This window comes from Macrobrachium rosenbergii, chromosome 44 (assembly GCF_040412425.1).
Source record: "Macrobrachium rosenbergii isolate ZJJX-2024 chromosome 44, ASM4041242v1, whole genome shotgun sequence".
Taxonomy (NCBI): Eukaryota; Metazoa; Arthropoda; class Malacostraca; order Decapoda; family Palaemonidae; genus Macrobrachium; species Macrobrachium rosenbergii.
This window is the reverse complement of record NC_089784.1, coordinates 8,532,812-8,548,674: the sequence shown is the minus strand read 5'-3', so window position 1 is coordinate 8,548,674 and position 15,863 is coordinate 8,532,812. Positions and strand designations below refer to the sequence as shown.

Below are 15,863 nucleotides of genomic sequence, written 5' to 3'. Positions count from 1 at the left end.
ACATATCTTTGTATCGGGGATCTTAATTGACTGGTGTACCATTATCTTCAAAGCGACGGTAATACAAGACAAGTAAAAAATGCGCTGAAGAACGAGTGTTCTGTCCGGTGGTGGCCTCAGCCACGGCCCATAAAACTTAGCCGCGGCCTATGAAAATCAGTCACGGTCCGGTGGTGGCATACAGCATGTTGTTTGTACCTATAGCGCTGCCAGAAGTACGATTATGGCTAACTTTAACCTTAAATCAAATAAAAACTACTGAGGCTAGAGGGCTGCAATTTGGTATGTTTGATGATTGGAGGGTGGATGATCAACATACCAATTTGCAGCCCTCTAGCCTCAGTAGTTTTAAGATCTGGGCGGACGGACAGACAAAACCGGCACAATAGTTTTCTTTTGCAGAAAACTAAAAAAAAGTGTTGAGGTGGTGAGTATTGAACTCAAGGGACGTGAGTACCGTTCCGAAGCCCAGATAAAGGTACTTTCATTTTCGTACAATTCTAGTTAGGTACCAGATGTGAGAGGGGTGGACAGTGGCAAGTCGAGCCAAAGAAGGTTGCAGACCGTCCTGAAATTCGGACAGACTTTGCCCTTATTTACATAGAAGCCTATCAGTGTTATACATAGATTTGTATACGTAAGAAATTAAGTTCTCACACGTTGCGTTTTTTGTTGATATATTATTATTATTATTATTATTATTATTATTATTATTATTATTATTAAACTGACTAAACCAAAGTCAAAATGTTTACATAACATAAAATGCCCATATGTGAAGACAGCAAAGAGCCAAGAGAAATAAAGATATTTAAAAAAGTTCAAAATCAAATGTTCTCGCACGATTCAGCAACAGATTGATAATGACGATTACTTCTTAAACGTGGACAGTTACCAGTGTCTCTGAAGAAAAATATCTGATTTTTATATAAAAAAAAAAAATATCACGAAAATAAAACAAAAAGAATTTAATACCGGGACTTGTTTTCAACACTAATGAAACAGGATCAGACGCCATTTTTTCATTTCCGGGGTCATTTCAAGTATCAATTTTCATGTATTTCAAAATTACGTAAAATGAAACAAAGCGGAGCCTTCGGTCTGTTGTATATGTTCAGTGTTCAGAAAAATTTATTTTGCAAAACTTTATTATTACTGATGTATAAATAAGACATTATTATTATTATTATTATTATTATTATTATTATTATTATTATTATTATGATTATTATTATATTGGGCGATTGGGACTGGTCGTAAACATGTACGTCAGACCATGATTGTTTACCTCTGAAAAAAAAAAAAAACCTGACCCATCCCAAATGCTTTATGTATTTCGACAGACCAAATTTCTTTGAAATTGCCATTGCCGTTATGTTTACAAAACACATATGCTGACAATATCTGTCATATTTTACGCTGACAGTATTTGTCATACTTTTGTTATGTAAAGTAGACTTAACAGTTTAAAACTAGTAAATTTTAAAGACAATATATTTATGGATGCATGTTTGTATCGTTTATGCACACTCGTCCGTCATAATAACAAGTCAGTGATCTATAGCTCGTTGTGATGTATGCCATATTTGATTCGGAGCTTCATCTGTTTGATTTTTTTAGTTTTATTACTGCGGTGATGATTGATTATGGCTGTTCCCAATTGCAAGTTCCGATGTTCTCATATTTTTGCTGTTCTGCATTTTCCATTTCAATTGAAGTTTAATTAGATTTTTGTCAGATAGTTTTGCACATCTGTGCGCGTGTGTACTAGAGTTTACCTAATTGTTATTCAGTTGTTTTTAATCTCTGTTCCAGAAATGTGCTGACAAAAGAGTGAGCGACAAATCCAAGTACTACACTTTTGCGAGAACGCTTCCGCCGTCGACCAAAATCGTGAAAGCCCTGATTTCCCTCATGAAGAAGTACGACTGGAAGCAATTCGTGCTCCTGACAGAGAACACCAAGAACTATCTTCAGATTGAGGAGGCTGTCAAGGTGAGAACAGCCTAGAGATTTCCCTCGGGCTCTCTTACTTTTCTGCCCGTAGTGTACTTCTACCATTACTTCATCTGGGTCTATGTGTTCTCCCCGTTGGGCAACGTTTGGAAGTCTTTTAAAAGGCTTGGAGAGCATGGACTGTAGACCTGTTGAATTCAGGTTGCTCTGATTAGAGTTGTACGGCTGTAAATTTGAAATAATTCAGTCCAGTTCTTAAAGCTTTATTGATTTTCATCTTGTAAGTTTGATTTATGTAAGACTAGGGATTGATTTGACATTGTGTGATTGCATTGGGATATCAAAATTACATTTCTTTTTTACACGCCAGGCCAGATTTTATCCGTTAATTTTTCTGGGTAACTGTAGTCTAAACGAAGTACATCGTATCCAACGTAAAGTCAGTATATATTCAATAAGCAGTAAATACAGCGTTTTAATATTTCAGTTTACAAAATTCAAATAAAACCTATATCAGGTTGTAATACATTTTTGTGATTTAATAAATGTAATAGTGTATTTTCATAGCGAATGAAAATTATGCGAAACAAAAGGACGTACTGTAATGAATGATAATGCAACAGATAGTTGGGCCCCGTCCAAATTTTGCGCGAATAGTAATGAACTACTCTTTCAAAAGGAAGAACTTGTATGCAGAGTAAATATTTGCTCTCCACAAGCAGCCAGTATTATTAGGATTTTCATCTCTGTCAGGGGATCACAAAGCAATACATAGGACGTTATCGCAGGTGTGTTTGTGCAAGAGCACAAAATTGCACTAAGTTTTCATTTCACTTTAAATCGCGTGTTTGGTTAATTTCACATCTATTGGTTCATTTCACGTTTAATGCACAAAGGCAGTGTTAGTCGAATCTCTCTCTCTCTCTCTCTCTCTCTCTCTCTCTCTCTCTCTCTCTCTCTCTCTCTCTCTCTCTCGCAATAATTTTTGACTCATTCTCTCTCCATTCCTCTGTAAAAACCCATTCTCTCTCCAAAATCTTTAAAATCTCACTTTCTCCTCAATTTACAACTCTCTTTCCACTGTTGAAATATGGGTCAAAGTCACTCGCTTTTTAGAACATCGCGGATGCAAACATCCGGCCTCAACGTCCGCTGGTTATCAAGTGAAGGCAGTCAAAGTGTTTGTTCAGGTGGTAAACCTGGGAAGAAAAAGGTCCACTTCCCCTAATGCTTCCCGATAGCTTCCCCCTCCCCCTTCATCCCTTACCTAGGTAAATACTGCCTGTTTCTCTTTAAAGTAGCCATGAGTCATAAGCCTGCCTCTCTCTCTCTCTCTCTCTCTCTCTCTCTCTCTCTCTCTCTCTCTCTCTCTCTCTCTGTTGATTGATCGATCGATAGAGGAGAGCGATAAGAGAAAGAGTTCTATTCAACCTTTCATTATAACGAGTTACGGTTTGATACATAACTGCATCTGCAAACGGGATGCGAAAATAGAAAATCTAATATCTTTTGCTCTCTACGTTCCTTTACGTGTTTTCAAACTTCTTATACATTTGTGGATGTAAAGATAAAATAATGAAATCAGCATCACAGTAGTAATTTTTTTCTTTCGTTTTTTATGAAGCCGTGTTATTACTCACTGTTCATTGATGCCTGCGAGTTATAACTTCGTAAATAATGAAAGTGTGAAATCTTTTGCGCAAGCAGCAGGAATAATTTCCCAAAATAAAAATTGATAAAAATTAAACTTCTGAAGGCTCCGACGAGCCGGAAGGATCGTGTTACCGTCAGGGGAAGTTATTAGGGTAGATAATTTGTCGATGACCGGCCAAGTCGAGCTCTTGATCCATTTCAGTTCGACTTGAAACGATGGTTTCACTGAAGGTGGGGTGCTCACTCGGCTGTGAATTTATTGTCTGCATAAGATATCTGGGGATATACGCAAAGGGAATTGCAATGACTTGAGCGCAACTCTCAACAGTGTCAGTGTATAGAAGAAGAGTTAAGACGTGAAAAGTTTCTTATTTTTGTAACAATATAGTATATTACACCGAAAAATCTGAAGTGTGCAAGGATGATTACCTTTATCGAAACAATTAGTGTACTCTTCGCTTTCGTTTTTTTATTCTGGGTATTGGAGCACTAGAGATTGTAGATATCAGCATTTCTAACTAGGGTTACAGCTAATCTTGCAATAATGATACGTAATTTTCAGGAAAAATATGAAATGCATCTTAATTGCTTTGGCATCATATACTGTACCTAAGCATATTATACAATTCCTGAGAATGCCTACAATGATTTAGGCAAGTATGATATACAATTTTTGTAAGCAAGTCAAATAATTATACACACGCTAGGTTTTGACATCATTCAGAATTCTTAATTGTTCTGTACAATGCACAGTATCGCATTTCATAGGTACAGGTATAATAAGTATGCCTTAGTTTTACCAGACCACTGAGCTGATTAACAGCTTTCACTTATTAGGTGGTTGACCAGGTTACTTAGCAACAGGACCTACAGCTTATATATATATATATATATATATATATATATATATATATATATATATATATATATATATATATATATATATATATATATATATATATATATATATATATATATATATATATATATATATATATATATAGCCAATCAATTACTCCTTTTTTTGTCATTTTAGGACTGTTGATTGTAAGGTATGACTTTTAGTCACTGAATAAGAAAGATATGGCCCTTTTATAGACCACTCGCTCACTCCTCCTTGTTAATGAATTATTTTATTATATGTATAATGATTAAAATGGATACGACAGTACTGCAATTAATTAAGACTGATCCATGCATTGTAGTGAATAAGTTCGTAAGTACGGAAAATTTGCCGATTCTTTTTCCAGTCTTCTGCTATAGTAAGTTTCCTCTCTCTCTCTCTCTCTCTCTCTCTCTCTCTCTCTCTCTCTCTCTCTCTCTCTCTCTCTCTCTCTCTCTCTCTCTCTCTCGGTAACGAATGATGCTATAATTCTCTTTCTCAGAGTTTCTCCGAGCACCATGGAATAAACATCACTCACCAGTACAGCGTGGCGTACAATTACACCCTCGGCAGTTACGGCACCATGCAGAAATACGTCAAGGGAAGTTTGCATTCGACGAGGAGTAAGTATCTTGCTCTTTAAACAACGCTCATAAATCCACGTCACAACATTTTTAGTAATGCTTCCATTCCTGGGTTGCCTTCTCGTAAATTTTGGTCTTGCGTCCTTTAGGTTATCTGTCAGTTGAGAGTTCGAACGCTTTTCTGCATCATTTAAACAACTGGAACTGAGTGTGAATGGAAATACATCGCTTATTTCAGCACGTTGCTTCTTATAATATTACCGTCCTTTTCTCGTCTAGGCCTGTGTAAATGTTTGTGACCTTAGTAGCTGCGTTACGGTAAAAATTATAAATTCAACACAGAAAATTATAAATATCAACATAGACATATACAAATATATATATATATATATATATATATATAGCGGTAAATATTTTATACAAATTTAATACGGAATTTAATGTCACTAAAATTACACAAAGTAAAGGAGAGCGTTATATTCTGGAAACAACTGTATCCCTCTTTGAACAGGCAGTGGATGAAGATAAAATGGGGCAAATATTCTGATACAGGTCAGAACGTTCGGGGAAATTTCCAGAAAACAAGTCACAAGGTCGAAGTTAGGTATATATGTATATCTGTATGTGTATATGTATGTGTGTTTATATATATATATATATATATATATATATATATATATATATATATATATATATAATCATCTTTGTATGGAATAGAACCTAACTATTTTCTAGTAATCAAGTCATATATATATATATATTTATATATGTGTATGTATATATATATATATATATATATATATATATATATATATATATATATATATATATATATATATATATAATTATCTTTGTACTGAATAAAACGTAACTAGTTTCAAATAGTCAAGTCATAAATTGTATATATTAAAAAATCATTAAAGCTCGAAAGCTTTTAAACATTACATTCTTCACAGAATTTTATGGTATCAGGAGTGTAATAGAAGTTTGAATCCATTCCGGCTAATGTATAAAACTTCGCATCTTACTTAATTAAAAGTTAAAAAAAAAAAAAAAAGAATCTTTCGAGATCTCCATCCGTAAAAAACAAGAGAGTAGCGCTTTTAAGAGCATTTTAGACTCATCTAATTTGGCTGTTGATTACTGGATGAAGTTACTGATTAAAATCTTGTATGGAGGAATTTCCACTGAACTACTGTTCTCTTGTTTCTTATTGTTGATGTGAATTAGATACTTGAGCCGTTGAGTTTTTTTTTTTTTTTTTTTTTAACAGGAAATTTCGGATTCTCCGTTTTTAGGTGTGTTGTTCATCAATATGGCGAAGCTAATGTCCGTTTTTTAGGCTTTTTCTACATTTTTTTTAACATTGTTCTCTGTCTGGATATTATCAGCACCTGAGAGCTTTATCTTCTGAACACACTTTAAACTATCATGGGAAGATTTCAAATTACTTTGCTTTTTTTTTATTATGTTCCAGTAGAGCACTTAAATTATAGCATCCTTTTTGCTTTAGCCGCACAAGGTAGTCGGCGCTGTAAGTTACTAAAGACGTCAAAATATTTAGTCCTTCGTGCTACCCTATGCGTATGATATTCGTGACCTTGAAAAGTGGATGCAGTATGACTTGAGAGGGTAATACTTGTATCACTGCGTATCTAACTTACTTTTTCTTTAGATAAGGGTGTTTATTTTGGTGATGGACTCTTTCTTTTCCTTTTCAGCATAATTTTATTCTTAAAAACAGTAGTCAGTCGTGTTATTCAATAAGGATACGTAAGAGCAGATATATCTGGAAGTTGAAATGATGTTAAATTTTTCAGTGAGTTGGTCCTGCTTACTTTCATTGTGTTAGCGCCGGTTCACGATTGGCCCTCTTACCGTGGTGTCACAATATATCTAATTATTGCTTCCCCATAGCAAAAACTGTTATCATTGTAAAGAAGCACGGTAGTATCATGGTACCACAATGCCAGTCAGGTTACGTATATATCCTAAATCCTTAATCCTATCTCTTGAAAATTTTACAGTGTCTTTGAGCTTGATATAGTAATGGTATTTAAGAATAAAAAAGTATATCAAATGTGGATGCAGTTAATTGTATTTTTGTGATGGTTACTCTACCCTGAACGCCATTCACTGTATAAATCATTAGTAGATTTGATCCTAAAACGAAATTAATCCATGCCGGTACTTTATTTATTTTTAGGTTCTCATTTCAGAGTTAAAAATGAGAAGTGTTTGACGGTTTTTGTTTTCATAGAGTGTTGGGTTATCTGTGCTAAATTGTCTGCCAAATGCAAAGCGGAATCTTTTTTTTTTTTTTTTTTTTTTTTTTTTTTTTAGGGATACGACTATTTTGGTGCTAAAATCGAAACTGGGACTGTGCATAAATTAGGAAATATCTCTTTTTTTTCACTTGACCATTACTAAATCATCCCTCTGCGAGATAAGGCTTTTTGGACATTGCCACGTATTTTTAGGCAAAGGAGTGCCTAATGGTGGGTTGTGATCCCTTAAAGCAGAGATGCCAGGCTATTTAATTTGAAAAAAAGGTGAATGGTAAGACTGTTATTAGTATGGAGCTCTTGGAGTAAATGAGAATCAAAAGTCTTTAGATGTTTAGAAAGAGCCTTGAATGATGGAAATTCTTAGCGTATAAGGAAAACAATCTGATGTATTTAATGGTGAGAAGAGGAGTAGTTGGAGGTAAATTTGATTATTTTTAGGGTGAAGATTATTTTTAGATAGAAGTTTGAATTGGAGAGGAAGGGGTGTATTTGTGGCTGTTGTAATTAAAACAAACAAAACTGGTGTAAAGGAAGTGAGGAACATACATAGAGAACGTTGCTGTAATGTGGGCTTAGGGTAAAGACATGAAAGTGAGCGTAGATGAGGATGAGGGTTAGAAAGGAGTATGTAGGTATGGGATGGTAAGAAGAGAAAATCAAAACACTTCTTGGCAGGATGAGAAAAAGGGAAATTCATTAAAGATTATTTCAGGTTCAGTGAATGACAGAAGGGATCCATTATAGGTTTATGGTAGGATTAAGAATGTAGTCAAGAAGAAAGTGCAAGTTTATAATAGGATTAAGAATGTAGTCAAGAAGAAAGTGAAAGAGAAACAGGAAGGGAGAATGTATGCAAGAACTGTAGGGAGAATACGTTGATCTGCATGGGTTAAGTGAAAAGAGATAGGTTAGAATGTTAAGGAAAAATGGATCTTAGAATAAATGATGCAGATGGGAAGATGCTGTTTGAATTGATAGCGCCCGTGTCAGTGGAGTGAGTATTTTTGACGATTCATTAGGTATGTAATATAGAAAGATGCATAGCTGAATAACACAAGATTTGAGGAGGTTAGCAGAAGTATGATAATGCTTTTGGGAATGACAGGTGAGGACAAGAGGCCAATTAAGAGGCAGAAGAATGAGTGAAATCAATTATTGTACCATGGTATAAGGTTAAAGAGGAGAGATGATTGTATGGGGTTTATAATGACATGTTATCAAAAGATTAATAGGAGAACAGAGGGGGGGGGGGGTTTAGGTAAGAAAGAGGTTGAGTAGGGTCAGTGTTTTACCCTGAAACATTTATGAGAATTTTGAAAGTCAAGAAAAAAGTTTTTTATGTGGCATACATGGACTTAAAAGTTTGTGATAGGACTCGAAAGAGAGGCAGTGTGTGGTGATTTTTAGGATAGTTGTTTATAATAATTTAAAAGCTTTAATGATGTAAGCACTAAGTATGTGCAAGAGTATGTAAATAGGAGTGACTAGCTTGGTGTCAAAGTGGACCTAAGATAACAGTGTGCTGTATCTCCATAGCCGTTTTAATATTTCTGTGAGCAGAGTGCTGTGAGAGAAATCAAAGAAAGAAATTGAGATGGAGCTACAAAATTATGGTGCAAGAAAATGAATAGTAATAGACCATGGAATCGTTAATGTTTGCAAATGATGCACTACTAATTGGGGATAGTGAGGAGACACTGCGGAAACCAGCAAAAGTGTGGGTTTTATAAGAAGAGAAAATTTAGTATGAATTTACATTAGTAATGAGGTAATAAATGCAAATGAACACCAGAGATGGAGCATTTAATGTTTATGTAGTGAGATGCTGGAAGAAGAGGAAGGTTGGTTTATCAAGATTATTGGGACCAGGCATAATGATCAATGGAAAAGTGGCGAGAAGTAGTGAGCCACAGAATATGTGAAGCAAGGATATTAGCAGGGTGTGCTTGAAAAGTCTGAGGGAAGACTTGCAGTGGGCATGAATGCTTCAGAAAGAAAAAGGTCAAAGATGCTGAGATGAATATTTTGAGTGGTGTATGAGGTGTAAGAAGAGATGAAAGGTTGAGAAACGTGGCGATATTTAGCAGGTGTGGTAAAAAGGTTAACATAGATGAAAGGATGAATTAGTGTTTCAAGAAGTTTAGATCATATCATATGGAAAGACTGGAGGATAGTTAATTAGTAAATGCTTAAAAGTCGTAGGAGTGAGGAAGAAGAAGACCGTATAAAGTGCTGAATAGATGAGGTGAAAGTTGCAGGAAAGGAATGGAGTGTGGTCGTGTACGTATGTTTGTATGTGTGTGTGCGTGCAAGATATGAGTAAATGGCTTAGCAAGAGTAGGGGGTTGACCGCTCTGATGATGGATCTTCTGTGTAGGTGTATGATGTGGCTTATGTGGTGGAAGTTTTATTCACAGAGGATTGATACACGAATCACCAGCCTAGGTATGAATCTATTTGTGGCCGTAGTTGTTGTTTTGTCTTTGGACCCGTATAGTTAACAAAACTTTTTATAGTTGAGACAACACATACACCATATACAATTATATATTATATATGTATATATATATAATTACTTTTGTTTTGAAACTACCATTTTTCCTAAGCTGATAAAGCAACTATAAATCAGCTATCAAAAACACAAACCATGTACTGTACTGTGAAAAGTAATTGGGTGAATCACATGAGGCAAAAAAATTTAGATGCTTCTTTCTATCTTGTATGCAATCATATTGCAAACGAAACAAAGACGTCATGAGAGGAAGGTACTAAGGGTCAGTGACGATTAACGTTTATACATAAATTGAATGTGTATATTTATGTATAAATGTTAATCGCCATTAACCCTTAGTACCTTCCTCCCATGACGTCCTTGTTTCGTTTGTAATATGATTGCATACAAGATAGTTATTCTTACTGCTAAGCAATTTTATAGAAAGTAGCATCTAATTTTTTTTTGCCTAATGTGATTCACCAATTATTTTTCACAGTATTTGGTCTGTGTTTTTGATAGCTGATTTATAGTTGCTTTACCAGCCTAGGAGAAATATTAGTTTCAAAATAAAATTAATATTAGTGCGAAACTAATATCTGTCATTTTGGGATTTGATGTCTAGCTTATTAGGTTTATATCAATTTGTTTTATTCCAAATTTTTCTTTAGAGAAAGTCGGTTTCAAATTCTCCTGTCCCCATTTATGTTTGTGTATTGCTCTTACAAAACACCAGATTAGAGACAACTAAGCAAAATATACAGCATCAAATAGAAATTAGAGCGTAAATATTTCCAAATTAGGATATGTTTCACGTTTACCACTTTTACCATGGTTAATATCCAATCTTTTGTTATTGGGTCATTGCAACATCTTCCGGATATGTCTTTATCGTCTTCTAAAGGTTTTCTCAAGTAAAAGCAAATATTTTAGGTGAGTTTACGGCAAGCCTGCTTGAACGTACAAGTGCGACAATATCAGTTGAGGTGTAGCCAATGTATTCTGATGTGTCCAACACTGCGAACAGTAGCATTGTTGTTGATTATTAAATCGTCACCACCAGCTCTAAACTCCTTGAATTCTCGGACAGTTTGTATGAGATTGCTCCAGCCGCAGATTCCTCCATTCCAGTGCTTGAGTTCTCATCGCATTTCTTCCCTCCCACCTGTTGTTTTCATGTCAGAAAAGACACTCGAATAGAGGCTGATCGGCCGTTGAATAAACAAAGTGGGTGAACAAATGTATGCAAGTAAGCGTGTGTTTTAGAGGTATGCTCAGGAAGAGTTTTTTTTATATATATATATATATATATATATATATATATATATATATATATATATATATATATATATATAAATATACATACATATACACACACACACATATATATATATAAATATGTGTGTGTGTGTGTGTGTTGTGTGTTTGTGTGTATGCATATGTATGTATGTATGTATGTATATTTACATTTACATATACATATGTATATATATATATATTACATATTTTATATATATATAAAATATGTATTTATATATATATATATATATATACACATTATATGTATATATATATATATATATATATATATATATATATATATATATATATATATATATATATATATATATATATATATATGACTTCTATCTGTCCCTCGAACGGTGGGAGGAGGGACAGGTGGGCACATGTTCTTTAAAGGTGGTTCTCTTAGCTTAAGCTGTGAATTAAACTACACAGTTGTTAGGTGTCCGTTGTGGGTTGCAGATAGTGCAGAGAGAGAAAAAGTTAGTAAGCGAATGACCATTGTACTGTCAAAACGTGTGGGTCTCACAAGCTAATACTCACTCTCCAGGTGTGAAAATTCTTAAGATGCTCTCTCTCTCTCTCTCTCTCTCTCTCTCTCTCTCTCTCTCTCTCTCTCTCTCTCTCTCTCTCTCTCTCTCTCTCATAGATCTTTAATAAGAGATCAACGTCACGCAAAAATTCATCGAATCATAACGTGCATGAAAAGATAATTAGGATTGATTGATTAGCTTGGTAACGCGCAAGAGGCTGTCGCACCTCATACCACAAACACCAGTCATCTGCGTCGTCGAAGCGTCATGGAAACCAATCAGAAAATTCCCACAATGGCGTCAACCGTCCCTTTACCTTCCAGGTTATGGTATCGTTGGATCTGGGGTCTAGTCAAGCCTCTCTCTCTCTCTCTCTCTCTCTCTCTCTCTCTCTCTCTCTCTCTCTCTCTCTCTCTCTCTTAATTGGCTAAAAGCAGTTCGGCACACAGCTCTCAGTCATGGCTGGAAATGTGGCGATGCCTTTACTGTCTGTCACACTTAACCTTTGTCACTTTTTAAATTTCTCCTTGATGCTCTGCGTTTTAGTGTGTGCTCCCTACATTTTGACATTTACCTTGCTGTTAACATTTGCATGAAACATCTATATACCTTCCTTCGCGCGCTCCACACACTCACAAAAGGATATGTTGGTTGATAACGAGTTGCAGTGGCATTCGAAACATTTCTTATTAAATGTACAGCAATTTTACTTCGACTCTTGCCTCTGGTGCCGTTAGTAATGTATACCGTATATACTAGCTGACAAACCGGCGCTGCCCGGGAAAACTCTGAATGACAACTGATAAACTCTCTCTCTCTCTCTCTCTCTCTCTCTCTCTCTCTCTCTCTCTCTCTCTCTCTCTCTCTCTCCTTTCCCTCTTTCTCCTCCTAACACACCCCTACTCTCTCTCTCTCTCTCTCTCTCTCTCTCTCTCTCTCTCTCTCTCTCCAACCATCACTGTCTCTTTTCCTCTTTCTTCTCTCTCTCTCTCTCTCTCTCTCTCTCTCTCTCACTTCCTTTCCCTCTTTCTCTCACTCTCTCCCTCTCACTCTTTCTCTCTCTAACCCTCCCTGTCTCTTTCCCTCTTCTCTCTCCAACCCTCCCTGTCTCTTTCCCCTTTTCTTCTCCCTAACACCCATTCTACTCTCTCTCTCACTTCCTCTCCCTCTCATCCTCTCTCTCTGTCAGCCCTTTCTCAACCTCCACCCCCTTTGGTGCCACTGATGTCAACCCCACAGTATTCTTTTCCAGATAGTAAGCCATAATTATGTAGTATACCGAAGTAAGGTATGATAAATTCCTAAAGTTACTAAGTCTACGGGAATAACCAGCCCCGTTTCACTGGCAGACCTAGCCCCGTTTCAGGGAAGCCCTTCCATCCCCACCCCCTTTGGTGCCCTTTGGTGCTGGTGATGTCTTACCTCCACAGTGTTCTTTTTGAGATAGTAAGTATCTGTATACCAAGTTTGGTTGAAATTGCTCAATGCATTTCAGACTGTATGTGGAACACACACATACAGACACATACATATATACATCCATTTATATATATATATATAGACTTGTACTATATTTATATACTATATATGTACATATGTGTATATATATATATTAGCTGATTTTGGCACTGCCCGGGAAAACTCTGAGTGACAGAGTATGGGTAGAGGGATGGAAGATGGAGAGGAGGGAAGGAGGATGGGAGGGGGCAAGGTGGAAAGGGAGGGGGAGGGGAAGGGAAGAGGAAGGGGAGGGAAGGGAATGGGAGGGGAGGATGAGGGTGGGGGAAGTTGCGTTCCTCATTTAGAAAAGAATAAAAGGCATCTCCACTGAACAAAGACAATAAATAAAAGATAATGTATTTCTAGATACGTGTTCATGTGTGTCTGTGTGGGGGTCAGGGGTGGAGAAGGTCTGTCTCCCTTGCAACAATAGACAGACCTTTTATTGATGACGTAAAATGCATTGCACGGCAAATCGGAGAGTCATGCAGGTATCTGACTTCATCAAAATGCACGAATTTATAGTGGCTTCAATGTACGTGACTGTAGGCCTACTGCTAACTCGTTACCGTATGAAACTTCAGAAACTCAAGGAAGAAATAGAAGTGAGATCATTAGGCCTAGTAGTTGAAACCGAAATGGTGGACTTATTTTGATAGTGCGTAATCATCGAAGTGTTTGTGATTTTTACTGTTTGTGTGTGTGAGAATTCACCGCATTACGTTCGATAAACATGTAAAGAATGGCTTTCAAAGGCTCCTCATTTGTCCCGAAATTCTCTGAAGGTGATCTAGGTTAGGCTCTAGGGATCGCGGACGATTAGCCTACGTTTCGAAAGGTGACTGCACCCGTTAAGAAGCGTTCACGATACTGTAGTGTAGTAGAAAAACATCATCACTAAGCACTGATTTTTTCTCCCGTACCCTTCATTTTCTTATCCTCGATTCTACGTTTACTTTATCTATACACACACACACACACACACACATATATATATATATATATATATATATATATATATATATATATATATATATATCTCTGTATTTGGGCAGCTACTTGGAAATCTTAGCTTAATGATAAATAATATTGCCAAGACCAGGAAGAACATTCTTTATTGTACGAGCTTTCGAGGTATAAAACCTCATCATCAGGCTGAAAAAACTGACAAGGATGAGAATCAATAAAATTACAATAAAATGAACTGTCATAATAAATCTTCAGCAAAAATACTAACGAAATATATAAAATGAACCAGTAAATACAAACTAAAAGGGTGAGACGTAAAATAACGAAAAATTAAAAACAAACATAAAAATATGAAAATAAAACTAAGGTGAAATGCAAACAAACTACCACTCACAAAGTAAAATATTGAACGACCTAATTGAGTACCTACTATGAAATTACACGATAGCTAGTTGAATACCAGACGAGTTGTTGTTCAATTCCGGCTTATCTTTTTAATAGTCAGCGACTCGGAAATTAAAAGGTCCAGTCTATTTGAACAAAAAGACAATACCCGAAAATCCAGGTCAGTGAAAGGATGGTCCTGTGCTAAACTGTTCTCTAATGGCAGAAAAGGGTGGTTTGGAAAGAGGAAACCTAGTTCTAATAGAAAGACCTCTGTGTTCCAAAATTCTGTCTAAGCCAGCGGGAACTGGATCCCACGTATCGCAGACCATACTGCGAACAAGTGAACAAGTAAACGACACAGGAATTAAGGTCCACAGGCAGAGTAGGCTTCTTTCTCAAAAGTGATCTTATTGTAAAAGGATTACAGAAAACAAACCGGAAACTAATTTGAGGGAAACAATGCTTAAGTATTTCTTGTAACTTTTTTCGGACCATATAGCTATTATGACCAAGGTAAGGCAATTTAATGTACTTTACTTCTTTACTAGCAGTACTGTACACCGGTCTGGGACAAAACTTTTCATTTAAAAAATTTTTCAGAACTTTGTAAAATACAAAAATGGGATATGAGTTTTCAGAAAAATAATTCTGGAGGAAAACCATATCTTGATGAAATAAATTAAAATCACAACAAACATTGTAGGCTGTATTTATCAAAGTGCGTATTGAGTTCATCTTATACAACTTTGAAAAACTGAGGTAATTCAATCCCAAGCCAGTAAAAGTACATTTCCTATAAACAGAGGTCTCAAATTTGCCACTATTTCTGTATACCTGTACATCTAAAGATGACAACTTATTATCCTGTTCCGTCTCACAAGTAAAAGAAATGTTAGGGTAACGAGAATTAAAATATTCGAAAAACAAATCAACATGTGATAATTCCTTAAACACAAGGAAAGTATCATCTACATACTTACAGTAATACAAGGTTTGAAAGCACTAGGGCATTCAGACATCCAAATCCTTTCACAATAACCCATGAAACAATCCGCATATACAGGTCCAAGGAATTTCCCATAGCTACTCCATCTATTTGATTATATAATTTACCATCAAAAGTAAAAATGCCATCAGCAGTTGCTAAATGTAATAATTTTTGCAAGTATTTTATTAAGTCCAAACACTGATAAATGGTTTTCACATATATTATTAAGAATAATGTCGGTTGTTTCTTTTAGTGGGATAGCAACTGCTGATGGCATTTTTACTTTTGATGGTAAATTATATAATCAAATAGATGGAGTAGCTATG

The 15,863-nt window shown here is 35.7% G+C and overlaps 1 protein-coding gene across 9 annotated transcripts in view; it reads left to right on the top strand.

Annotated features, from left to right (window-relative positions):
* LOC136829305 (guanylate cyclase 32E-like) overlaps positions 1–15,863 on the top strand; it is a 475,168-nt gene that overhangs the window by 416,453 nt on the left and 42,852 nt on the right. For all 9 annotated transcript variants that reach the window (XM_067087668.1, XM_067087664.1, XM_067087670.1 and 6 more), the window contains 2 exons: positions 1,816–1,995; positions 4,995–5,115. In XM_067087668.1, the coding sequence (XP_066943769.1) occupies positions 1,816–1,995; positions 4,995–5,115 (301 nt within the window). The remainder of the gene's footprint in view (positions 1–1,815; positions 1,996–4,994; positions 5,116–15,863) is intronic.